The following is a 12810-nucleotide window of genomic DNA, read 5'->3' as shown; positions in this document are numbered from 1 at the left end:
ATTTTTTACCTGTTATTTTCAAAATATTTCTAATGTATAAGTTAGGTTTTGATTAACCCAATACGAACGGTCTGCACTTACCGCTGGATGAGAGAAAACAGATTGACGAGCTGAGCAGGCAGCAACACAACAAGTTACAAAAGTACCTCATGTCAGATGACTGATGGGGTGATCGGTTCTCTCACTTATACCAACACCTTTCTGACTCTCCCTCTCTCTGTATTTATTAATTTCACACTTTCACAGCCAACCGCAGCTTGACATTTCTCTCTTCCCTTTCTACTGCCAACACTGCTGTGGACTCCACTACCCATCTCCCCTTGCGTAAGTATAGGGAATATTGACCTTAAAATTATAGTAAGCTTGGAAAAAAATACTGTAGACTGGAGAAAAGTGACAGTCATACGATCTGTATTACAGGAATCATAACTAGCTCTGGCATGATATCAATTAACTTCTGGGCCACATCCTGACTGATGGCAGCCCATTCTTGCATAATCAATGCTTGGAGTTTGTCAGAATTTGTGGGGTTTTGTTTGTCCACCCGCCTCTTGAGGATTGACCACAAGTTCTCAATGGGATTAAGGTCTGGGGAGTTTCCTGGCCATGGACCCATAATATTGATGTTTTGTTCCCCGAGCCACTTAGTTATCACTTTTGCCTTTATGGCAGAGGTGCTCCATCATGCTGGAAAAGGCATTGTTCGTCACCAAACTGTTCCTGGATGGTTGGAGAAGTTGCTCCGGAGGATGTGTTGGTACCATTCTTTATTCATGCTGTGTTCTTAGGCAAAATTGTGAGTGAGCCCACTCCCCTGGCTGAGAAGCAACCCCACACATGAATGGCCTCAGGATCTTTACTGTTGGCATGACACAGGACTGATGGTAGCGCTCACCTTGTCTTCTCCGGACAAGCTTTTTTCCAGATGCCCCAAACAATTGGAAAGGGGATTCATCAGAGAAAATTACTTTACCCCAGTCCTCAGCAGTCCAATCCCTGTACCTTTTGCAGACTATCAGCCTGTCCCTGATGTTTTTCCTGGAGAGAAGTGGCTTCTTTGCAGGACTTCTTTACAACCAGGCCATCCTCCAAAAGTCTTCGCGCCACTGTGCGTGCAAATGCACTCATGTGAACAATAATATTTAAATTATAGACTGATGTCACCCATATTGGAAAGTTCTTATTCTCTAAGGCCAATAACAGGAAGTGGCCGTGGTGTCTACTGGGACTGTCAGCGCTGCGCTCACTTGCAAACAGGAAGAACATTTCTCACCAACGGCGTCAGATAAAGAACTTACCATTACTCAAACAGTGAGAACCCTCATAACTACTGGGTTAGGTTATCAAATGCTTTGAGGCGTCAATAATGACCTTCCCCTCGCCAAGGCCTTAACAGAAGCACTTCAACTGAGGAAAATAAAGAAATAGACACAAAATGGAGTGACTCCTTATTTTAGATTATACTAAATTTTATACAGAAAAAGTAGACCGGCACGTCAAGATAATCCACATCCTGGTCATACAATGTCACGTGTTACATTAGAGAATGTACATGAGAGAATGTTTAATCCCATGTTCTACATGTCAGAAGGCCTCTCTTCAGATTAGTTATCCATCTTCACAGAAGACTAAAGGTGACCTGGAACTTTCTACTTGAGCTTGAAGTAAACAAAGAAGGTCCTGATTTCTTTGGGTGATATGGTCACGTTGAACTCTCCTCTCACACCAACACTTGACCTCTTGACCCCTGAAACAGACAAATACGAACACTAGGACGTAGACAAAACAATTGTAAACACCATTTTTRCCCTTCAGATCTCACAMGTGGTTAACATCTCAAACACTACAGCCTACTCCATTGTGAACTGAATTGACAGCTGAATGTCAAAGGTACACTGATGCAGTAACTTCTCATCTTTTAACAAAAAGGTATTTATTCTGATGCAATATTTCACCCCTACCAATGCTGAWCTGCAGCTTACCAACACTCTCACCCCTCCCTGGGTCTTCTGAAGCCTTCCACTTCCACCTCTGGAGGTCGGCGATATCCCAGGTTCCTGTGAGAGAGCGCTCCTCCAACGCTCTCACTTCCCCCATGCCCCGCAGCACTTCCTGTTTTACACAGGAAATGGATTTTCAAAACATACAGTGTAAATAGAGCAGTGATCTGGGCTGTTGCGGTGACCGTATTACCGGTAGTCAAATTCCATGTCAAATCAAATCAACGTTTGTCACGTGCGCTGAATACAACAGGTGTAGACCTTACAATGAAATGCTTACTTACAGGCTCTATCCAATAGTGCAAAAAAGGTATTAGGTGAACAGGTAAGTAAAGAAATAAAACAGTAAAAAAGACAGGCTATATACAGTAGCGAGGCTATAAAAGTAGCGAGGCTACATACAGACACCGGTTAGTCAGGCTGATTGAGGTAGTTGTAAGTCGCTCTGGATAAGAGCGTCTGCTAAATGACTTAAATGTAAATGTAAATGTATGTACATATGGTTAAAGTGACTATGCATATATGATAAACAAACAAATGTGACCGTTTAGTCATGGTAATTAGGCTTCTCCAAGCGCTGATGCTGTTGATCGTCGTTAGTAGCCTACCAAACTCACTAACTGCCTGGTACTCAGCTCGCCATTGTCCCGCTAATCACTGACATCAATGCAAATGTCATCGAAAATCTAATCAAAACACTTCAAGAGTGCCCATGTTGCGCAACATCTCTATAGGCTATGCAATKACGAGAAAACAGKGTGATGGCCTCTAAAAGAGGATGATCCCATCAGCTTTCTATAGGCTAGGTCTACTATATGTCTCTCAACTAAACTAATATTAAGCACATTGTTTATCTTTACAACAGGAATATAGCCCAGTTAAAAAATATATATAAATTGCCAAAGAAATTCTAAAAACCTGTTATTGCTTTGTCATTATGGGGTTTGGTGTGGAGATTGAGGAACAAAAACAATTTAATCAATTTTAGAACAAGGCTGTAACGTAACAAAATGTGGAAAAAGTCAAGGGGTCTGAATAGTTTCTGAATGCACCGTAGGCTAGTGCTTTTGCTATCTGATGCGTCTTTCTTTACTGCGAGAAAGACCCGATGACATGGAGAGCCATGTGAGTGAGAGGTGCTTAGGAACGCTCAGCACTCAGGCGCTGAGCAAAACAAAGCAGAGCTCATGTCTTTCAAGCAACTTTTTTCAAGTCATTAGTCACATCGTGCACAATTAGAATATATAAAAATCAAACGTTTGTATCACAACTAAAGTTGCATAAACAACTCTAAATTAAGCATATACAGTAGCAGTCAAATGTTTGGACACACCTACTCATTCCAGGGTATTTCTATATTTTTACTATTTTCTACTTTGTAGAAAAAACTATGAAGTAACACTATGGAATCTAGTAACCAAAAAAAGTGAAAATGGAAAATGTCAAGACCTTTGAAAGTGTCTTTAAGTGCAGTCGCAAAAACCATCAAGCACTATGATGAAACTGGCTCTCATGAGGAGCGCCACAGGAAAGGAAGACCCAGAGTTACCTCTGCTGTAGAGGACAAGTTCATTAGTAACTGCACCTCAGATTGCAGCCCAAATAAATGCTTCAGAGTTCAAGGAACAGACACAACAACATCAGCTGTTCAGAAGAGACTGAATCAGGCCTTCATGGTCAAAGGACACCAATAAGAAGAAGAGACTTGCTTGGGCCAAGAAACACGAGCAATGGACATTAGACCGGTGGAAATCTCTCCTTTGGTCTTATAAGTCCAAATTTGAGATTTTTGGTTCCAACCCCCTGTCTTTTAAGACGCAAAGCAAGTGAACGGATGATCTCCACCGTGAAGCATGCAGGAGGTGGTGTGATTTGTGGGGCTGCTTTGCTGGTTACACGGTCTGTGATTTATTTAGAATTCAAGGAACACTTCACCAGCATGGCTACCACAGCATTCTGCAGAAATATGCCATCCCATCTGGTTTGCACTTACTGGGACTATGATTTGTTTTTCAACAGGACAATGACCCAACACCCTCAGGCTGTGTAAGGGCTATTGACCAAGAAGAGAGTGATGGAGTGCTGCATCAGATGAACTGGCCGCCACAAACACCTAACCTCAACCCAATTGAGATGGTTTGGGATGAGTTGGACCGCAGAGTGAAGGAAATGCAGACAAGTGCTCAGCATATGTGGGAACTCCTTCAAGACTTTGGGAAAGCATTCCAGGTGAAGCTTGTTGAGAGAATGCCAAGAGTGTCCAGAGCTGTTGTTCAAGGCAAAGGGTGGCTACTTTGAAGAATCTCATACTTTTTGGTTACTACATGATTCCATAGTATTTGGATGCCTTCACTGTAGAAAATAGTAAAAATAAAGACAAACCCTTGAATGAGTAGGTGTCCAAACTTGACTGGTACTGTAGGTGTAACGATAGTCTATATCCCTCCTCATCGGACGAGGAGAGGCGAGAAGGATCGGACCAATATGCAGAGTGGTTTGTTTCCATGGTAATTTAATAACACGAAAACAAATAGCGATACAAAATAACAAAACGGAAACTACCGTGACAGTCCCGTGTGGCGAAACACTAACAAGAACAAACACCCACAAAACACACGTGAAACCCCGGCTGCCTAAGTATGATTCTCAATCAGGACAACGATTGACAGCTGCCTCTGATTGAGAATCATACCAGGCCGAACACACAAAATCCCAACATAGAAAATCACACATAGACAACCCACCCAACTCACGCCCTGACCATACTAAATAAATACAAAACAGGTCAGGAACGTGACAGTAGAGAGTACCCATTTCTTTGTTAACCGCTCAACTCAGAAAAGCCACATGTGCCCACTGCCTCAAATCATTGAGAAAATATTTATATTTATTCAGCTTGGTTCAATTGTATACTTCAAACTATAATATAAAATAATGCCACTGAATTCTAAGCAAACGTTGTCTGCTAAATGAACTAGTGTAGCCCACAGCCATATGGTATAGCCACATCAGGACAACTCAGTATGTTATTCTATTCTTCTGAAATAGACTATATTTTCTTAATATCATGTTTCTTTAGACCTGTCTAAAATAAATAATGGATTTATTGTGAGGGTGTAGGCTACATTACATGGATTTATTAGACTTTTGAAATTGTAGATGTTCCACATGTCTGCATCAGTGGCTGTAGGCTGTGTGGAAGCCAGGAGATGCTGCATATATTATGTTAATTAACGTCAAGTACCGTGAGACCGACAGTTATTTGCTTGACAATCACCGGCTGACGAAATTTCGTAACCGCCACAGCCCAAGGAGAGACCAACAAATGTCAATATCACATCTATTTGTTCACTTAATTTAGCATTTAATACACAAACATCTGTTATTGAAGTCTACTCTTCATATTGATCTCATTCAGCGGTGTTTCCTGTTACCTTCATGTTAATGGTAGACGGCTGAGACAGAACCGGGTCTTCCCCCCTCTCATACAGATGCATGATCCTCAGTAGGACACGATCGTAGTCCGGCTGTGTGACCCAGGGGTACCGGTCTCCATGTTGCGGAGGTGCAGGGTGTGGTTGGAGCTGTAGAACCAGCCCGGGACACTAAGCGTCAGCAGGTGGAGTTGTCAGGCAGGACCACGGGGCGAATCGGAGATCCGGTCCGAGGCTCCTTCTTCCAGGCCTTCTCTAAAGGGGCAGTAAATGGCATTGTGGGTATGAGACCATACATTGTGACAATGCATAGTACAGGTGAGCAAAAACATGGTCGACTCCATTTGGGAACATTTCAATTGTGGATTTGTTTAGAAGATTCCACTTCCTGGATTTCCAGGGAAAAAGTTTAGTGGAAAGTAGCTGTGTGTGCTTTAAGCAGGTTGGTATTTACTGTCATGAATCTTGTCCTGAAGGCAGCTCTGCTGAGTGGTCACTAACTGGCACAGCCACAAAGTCATAAAATCTGATTTTAAACCTAACCTAGTCTTAACCATACTGCTAACCCTAATCTTAAATGAAGACCAAAATGCACATTGTTTTCATGAATGTTTACAATATAGCTAATTTTCACTTTGCAGCTGGAGCATCTAGAGGAAAATGGCTCAGTTCTGCCTCCAGGTCAAGATTCATGACAATAAAGGTCAACCTGCGAGCCTCGAAACAGTGAGCTATAAGGAGTGGACTCACGTGGCCTGTCGATGGGCATGACCACAGGTCTGTGCTGCAGCTCTAGCGCCTCCCTCTGTAGAGAGAGGGGTAGCAGCCAGGAGCCCAGTGTCATCCACAGGACAGGCCTCACCACCGAGCTGTCGTTCAGGGTCAGGTTATAACCCAGAGTCCACTCCTGGTTGTTCCACAGACGTCGTGGAGCATCACCTGGACAGATACAAGGGGTTGAGGTTGTGAGTGTGAGCGTACGCATCTCATACATAAAAACACTCACCTCCAGCTCTCCCTCACTCTGGCTGGATGCCCGTGAGCTCTCTCACTGAGGAGGACCAGTCTGCTAGAGTCATCTTCAATGTAGGCCATTCGAACCATGGGTAGTAGTTCTGCAGTACACAGACACGGGAAGAAACACAAGCAATTGTCACAAAGTCCTGAACAGTAACCCAGGCCTGAACCACCAAAAAGGAAAGCTGAGGGACCAAACACCCAAACTTCCTGAGTAGGAAGAAACCGAGAGGAACCAGGCTCATAAAGTGTAGCCCATCTTCCTCTGGCTGTCAAGGTACTGTGGAAGTCAGTGTACATTTAACCATCACAAAACTGTCCTTAAATACAACCCACTCACTCTGGCAACAGTATCATTGACGAACGTCCTGGAAGGCCTCTTCATCATCTGGTACCCGTTGTCGTCAGTGAACAGAGCCTGTTGTTCTTCAGGCTGGTCTTGGTCCTGAGGACAGCCTCGGTGTTGACCACCAGGGGCCCAGCGAGTAGCTCTGCTCCAGCCTGTAACACAGCCTGCCGCTGGGGAAACTCTGTGGTACTCTGGTGGGACAGAGTAGGTGTAGTCCTCATCTGCTTCCTCCCTGCAGACGGAACCCATGTTAATGTGAGCCACCCAATATTAGACCTGCACCTTACTAAGCTGTAGTGTGAGTGAGTGAGTGAGTGAGTGAGTGATAGAAGGAATATAATAAGATCGTAGCTTAGGAAGGAGGGTGCATGGAAACCAAGACTGACAGAAAGGAGTTGTTCACATTCCCACCTGTAGAAGTACTGTCTGATCTCAGTGATGATCTTCCCAGGACAATCTCCATCTTGACGGCCTTGTACGCCCTCACTGCCGAGTCGTCTAGCACTGAAGATGTAGTTGTCAGAGATGGGCCCTGCGCTGACGTTCCCATTGACCTGGTACTCCCAGAAAATCCTGAGTCATTCTCACCGTCCTCTTCTCATGCCTGGCAGGTCACAGAAAGGACAGAGACATTGTTGACCTAACACCTGGGGTGCATTCAGAAGGAAAACGTTGTGCAACGTTCAGTAAAATAAACATGCTTCTCTGACATGTCATTTCTTCTACATCAGCTCTATTAATTACCTTTGTATCTGCAACGTTCCACAACGTTGGCCTGTTGAATGTGCCCCTAATGTGAATGTTGAATATAGCTACCTGTCGGTGATGCTATGCAGTAGGTTAGTATCCTGGTCCAGCATGATCTTATAACACTCATTCAGAACCGGTAAGAGTCTCCTTCCTGTCTTCAACTCCTGTGAAACATTTAGTCTCTTGAACGACACAACCCAGGCATGGTGGGTCAAGGATCCCTCTTTACCCGGCTTCTCTGAGAACTTGATGAGGTACTTCCTGTGTTGGGAACCCCCAAGGTCCACCACAATGAACAGGTCATAGGTCGTGTTGGAGTCAGCTGAACTCTGGGTCTGTTGGGAGCAGAGAGACACAGGCCGTGTTCATTAGACACTAAACAGACAAAACGAGAGGGAATTACCTGAACTTGTCCAATAAGAAACACACATTTTCATCTTCCTTGCAAAATGTTTTTTTGCTGAGTGCCCAATGAACACAATCAGTTATCTGAAAACTGAGTTTGTCTAGAAGGTATGATGTATATCTGCAGTTCCATTGACACATGGCTTTACATGATATAATGGTGACTCATTGTTCTACAAAGTGTTTAACTGGATAAACAACTCTGTATTTCCACACTACCTGTGCAGGTATGGCCTGTCCTTGGTCGTCGAACACGGTTGCCATGGGGAAGGTTACCGTGACGTTGATGATGGCGGTGGTGTTCCATGCCAGGGGTTGTACACAATGATGTGCTGCCTCAGGTCCTGATGGGAGCCTGCAATTACATTCATTATCAAAATGTTGTTGATGTAAACAAGACCCATGTGTAGTTGAGGAAGGAAAGATTAAATGATGCCTTGGACCAAGCTGAACCTTGTGCCTGGTTAGAATACAAAATACATCCCTCCCTTCCTTGATGTGTACTCTCTGATCTGTAGTGTGTGATTGGATAAGTGAAAACATGCATCCCATCCAACTACTTTCACAATGGTCCAGCACACCTTGGGAGACCTCTGTCCCCGTGATCCCATCATGGTGCTGCACCTGGAGATAACACAGAGGGAGAATATTATAAAAACAGTACTTATCTATTACAATAATTCCTTTTGTGGCGTCTTAATTTTAAAATTTGTCTGACAGAGTGGGATATGAGATTGATAATCACTTGGTTACAATGATAGGTATTAATTAATACATATAATACACAATGAGTCACAATCAATTAGTGAGTATTTGAATCAAGCACCTCAGTGACAGCCCAGCGGAGGGCCTTCAGCTTCTGCAGGGCCTCTTCTTTAGGGACCGGTCCATCTGGGTAGCTGACCCGGTACCGAGTGAACAGAGTCTCTGCAGCATGCAGCTGGGAACTAGCTCTCCTTGCTATCCCCTTCAGAACATTCCGGGAGGCATAGAARCCAGTCCACYCCTGYAAAGGTTCTGGAGAGATAAAAAGTTCCTTTTTAAAACTACAAGAACCAGATTGGAATTATGCGYGAAAAAAGCATTTTTTGTCCCTTGGCTTCATAGTAGTTTTTACTGCTACATGTTTTTAGTGTGCCAACTCTTGGTCACTGGAACCATTGATATATATACATTTTCTTATAGAAGTTTTATTCATATTTCATTTACATGTTTGAAACGTATAATAGATAAGCACATTTATGGAAAAACCCACCAGTGGAGTAAGGAAGGAAGTCCTCACTTCCCCTCACCTCCCAGGTGAGATTTGATTGGTGGACAGCCTGGAAGTACTCGCTGAGAGTGGCGTACTGGACTGTCACGCCAAACTCCTTGCTGTTCTGGTTGATGTATTCCACTAAGGGATCCATGTTGGCAAACTGCACAGAGGAGTTGTAGAACTGCTTGTCACAACCCTATGGAGTGAAATAACAGGAGAAACATATTGCTCAATGGTGAAGTTACCAGAAAGAACACTCATTAAATTGTGATTGGAAACAGTTTCCTGATCTCTGTATATCTATCTATCCATGTTGACTCACCCAGGGCCAGAGGACATGGTTTGTCCTGAACCACGCTGCCCTCTGCTGGATGTTCTGCACCATGGTCTTGGCATAGGAGTGCAGCGTCTCTTTGGTGACAGGCAGGCTCATGTTGGGGTAGATGCCATTTTTAGGGGGGTCAGGGAACAGAGCCACGCCATTCCAATAGAAACCAGAGCTGAGAAAGAACAACTGATTCGWTTCACTGAGCCAAACATGTGCTTGTAATCTATTAAGAGCCCATGGTGAGACAAAACGGAGATTTTTGGTGATTCTCCCAAAAAAAACAATTTGGAGTCTTAATTKAATTACAGCCTGTAGGGTTACGTCTAAGAGTGGGATATGCTAGGAGAGTTATGACATGGAAGATGTTGAGAGGGGAAAGGAGATATGTAGGAGACCTGTTAGAGAAAGGCAGGTAAGATGGAGTACAGTAGCTGAACTGGTCCATGGTGTGAGTGAAGATCTCCTGCTGCTCTTTCAAGGAGGGGGAGCCTCTCCAAACAAACTGTAGTTTCTGTTCCAAAACATCAAGACCATSACAATAACTTATTGTAAATATACTGTAGCTCAGTTGATGGTGCTTGCAACACCAGGATCAACTCCTCGGATCACCCGTACATAAAATGTATGCATGACTAAGTCGCTTAAAGACATCTGCTAAATGGCATATATTATTAAGTCAAGCTTCTAAACCATTGAACTGCTTATAAGTGACTGATCATGGTCAAGACTACTCAACAGAGATGGTAACCTGCCTGGTAGGCTATAGCTGAAACTACAGTGARCACCATACCTTGCTCTTCTGCATGACATCTTTGAGGTCATAGTCAATACGTGAGATGAGGTGGGCATGGAACCCAGCCAGGGCAAAGAGGACAGGGGTGGTGGCAGAGGCTCCAAACGGGTCCACGTGCCACGAAAACCGGGGACGCACCCCAAACGTCTCGTACAGGAACCCATGGCCCTCTAATTACAGTGTGTGTGTGTGAGACAGAAAGGGAGATTGAGTCCATGCACTAGTACATTCCTCCAACAAAACAAATATTATACATCAAGTATGAAACTACTTTACCCGTCAGCTGCAGTATCTCATCATCTAGATCGGTTACAGCTTCATCATGCATCACCTGCCCCCCAATGACGAACTCAAGTCGACTCTCCTTCAGTAGCTGTCGCACCTGGGGGGAGGGAGATGTATGACTGTCAATTCACCTAAAGATGAGACTTCTGCATGAGCAGCACTGAATTCACAATATGGGGGGGGGGGGGTTATATAAGATTATTCTATAGTATTCTACTTGTTTCTTGTGCTTGTCTGTAGCCACAGAATCCCACCACAGCCGAAAGAACTCCTGCTCCACTGCGATGAACTTGCGCTGTTTGTTCTGTGTCAGCGCCTCTGTCACACTAGAGTACACGTTCGCTGCATAGGCATGCATGCTCTCCTGTTTGAAGATACAAGAGACAGCAGAACACCATGTTCAATGCTGTATACTGTGAACACTGACAGTATAGTTGTAGCTATATTTGGACTGACATTTCATGAACCTCCCAAAATAAAAARGTCCCTAGTTCTAACGTCCAAGAAACCAACATAATACAATAGTACAGGAGTTAACGTTAGCTCGGTAAGCTAGRAACAAACCTGAATAGTATATACCCAGCCAACATCCATGTGACTGTGCGGGATAACAAACGTCTGAATTGGTKCATTTCTCTCTGCACAGATAACCGTGACAAATAAAAACAGTGTGAGCGTTAAAAACCCCATCTCTGTCAAAACATGAGATGTTCTACAATGTCACGSTAGCCCACGTCCTTATTATGGTTTTGCAGCATGTGACAATCAGGCGGCGCCCCGCCCCTTGATGTACGGAGTAGCACAGAGGTAAAAAATCATGTGAAGTCYCAAATTAAAACCAACCATTTTAAACAGCGCAGAACTTCGTGATCGTGAACAAAGTTCACTGGTAAACTTTACRCCGGAAAACATTCAGGGAAACACACATACTGTGCATTTGGAGGTGAATGCGCAACAAAGATGTCAAGAAACAGAAGGATCGCGTTAATATTTGGAGGATTTATAACAGCAGTTGCTGCTGCATTTTACCCTATATTTTTCCATCCACTCACGCACACAGCTGACTACAGTAAGTAACTATCGTTACTCGAGGAATGTACTAGTCGACTCTGTCACAAGAGCGCATCCATGTCTTGTTACACAACGACATGCTAGCTAGGAAMTCTTGTTAGGCTACTTTTTATTTTATAGCTGCTAGTATCCTCATGTGGACACAATTTTGCCCTGGCCAGTCGGACCGTAAAAARTGCATTGCCATTTGTTTGTAGCTGTAGCCGTGTCTTCTAAAAACRCATGCAATAACGTAGCTACATGGTCTCAGTATAACGGCTTTCTGTTTTTAAGTATAGAGTTATTTTAATGCTGTACAATTGTGATCATACTACAAGTTCTGTCAAGCAGTGGTCTGATTGCACCAGTGGACAATGCCTGTGGTAGTGCACTCGCCTTGTCTATAAGGATCCTGGMTCAAACCCACCCCAGTCCCCCGCAACACAATTGAAAACCCCACTCACTTCTCTGCAGATCAAGTCCAGAGAGCAAACCGAACAGGAATCAATCAAGCAGACGTGCAACCAGTGGGTAAGTAGCCTACTAACTTCTCTCATGCAATGGTTCTTCTTTGTTGTTGCCATTGTGTATTGTTCCATCCCCTGTCCTGTCAGCAGACTTGACATTTTCACTAACCATATATAAATCAGTTATAATTTGGTGTATTTTCAGGTGTCAAAGTATGGTCTGATCCCTACAAGCCAAAGTGATGCCTGAGACAACTGTCCRTGGTATGGAAGGGACGACCCTATGCTGATGAAGACTGTCCACTGAAGATGATGCTGAATCCCAATTGGAGTGTGTTTGTGTGAGTGAATGCTTAGGTGTGGTGGATGGATGCTTACCKCTTTATCCTATGAATAAAGTTTAAAGACCAATGTGTTTTTTCTTTGTTWTTGGAGCTGTTTGGGCCTATGTATTTGGGAATGAAATTGGCCACTTAATTTCTTTAGGCTCCTTGTAGTGCATTGCATYTGTGATACACATTATGACCACAAGGTGTCACTATTTGCTCAGACASTGGCAGAGAGGCAGTTTTGTACATTATGTGCWCAGTAGAACTATATCCRAGATTTATTGCTTTCAAAGAAAACCAATTATTTTTTTCTTCTTTTGGGTATATTTAAGCAATAAGGCCTGA

The 12810-nt window shown here is 43.7% G+C and overlaps 2 protein-coding genes across 2 annotated transcripts; one reads left to right on the top strand and one right to left on the bottom strand.

Annotated features, from left to right (window-relative positions):
- Positions 1–1441: 1441 nt before the first annotated feature.
- LOC112070919 (epididymis-specific alpha-mannosidase-like) lies at positions 1442–11395 on the bottom strand. Its single transcript, XM_070439170.1, is given in 28 exon segments — positions 1442–1747; positions 1983–2112; positions 5435–5535; positions 5538–5624; positions 5627–5689; positions 6185–6373; positions 6437–6469; positions 6472–6549; positions 6788–6868; positions 6871–6933; positions 6936–6998; positions 7001–7032; positions 7212–7254; positions 7257–7299; positions 7301–7369; positions 7371–7404; positions 7617–7885; positions 8175–8266; positions 8269–8310; positions 8537–8579; positions 8782–8972; positions 9211–9409; positions 9536–9713; positions 9937–10052; positions 10332–10504; positions 10611–10716; positions 10837–10983; positions 11184–11395. Coding segments are annotated over 28 exon segments (2889 nt in total). The 5' UTR covers positions 11310–11395; the 3' UTR covers positions 1442–1649.
- Positions 11396–11479: 84 nt separating this feature from the next.
- Positions 11480–12547, top strand: smim20 (small integral membrane protein 20). The gene is made up of 3 exons (XM_024138372.2): positions 11480–11688; positions 12144–12200; positions 12342–12547. Exons 1-3 carry the CDS (start codon positions 11580–11582, stop codon positions 12377–12379), a joined length of 204 nt encoding a protein of 67 aa, XP_023994140.1. The 5' UTR covers positions 11480–11579; the 3' UTR covers positions 12380–12547.
- The last annotated feature ends 263 nt before the right edge of the window (positions 12548–12810 follow it).

Source organism: Salvelinus sp. IW2-2015, unplaced genomic scaffold (genome assembly GCF_002910315.2).
Source record: "Salvelinus sp. IW2-2015 unplaced genomic scaffold, ASM291031v2 Un_scaffold1460, whole genome shotgun sequence".
NCBI lineage: Eukaryota > Metazoa > Chordata > Actinopteri > Salmoniformes > Salmonidae > Salvelinus > Salvelinus sp. IW2-2015.
Note: the sequence above shows the minus strand (reverse complement) of the source record. Positions and strands in the feature narration are given on the sequence as shown.

Coding starts and splice junctions, on each gene's coding strand:
- smim20 (XM_024138372.2), top strand. CDS start 11,580: ATGTCAAGAAACAGAAGGATCGCGTTAATATTTGGAGGATTTATAACA. Junction 11,689..12,143: donor CACGCACACAGCTGACTACA/GTAAGTAACTAT, acceptor ACTTCTCTGCAG/ATCAAGTCCAGAGAGCAAAC. Junction 12,201..12,341: donor AGCAGACGTGCAACCAGTGG/GTAAGTAGCCTA, acceptor GTGTATTTTCAG/GTGTCAAAGTATGGTCTGAT.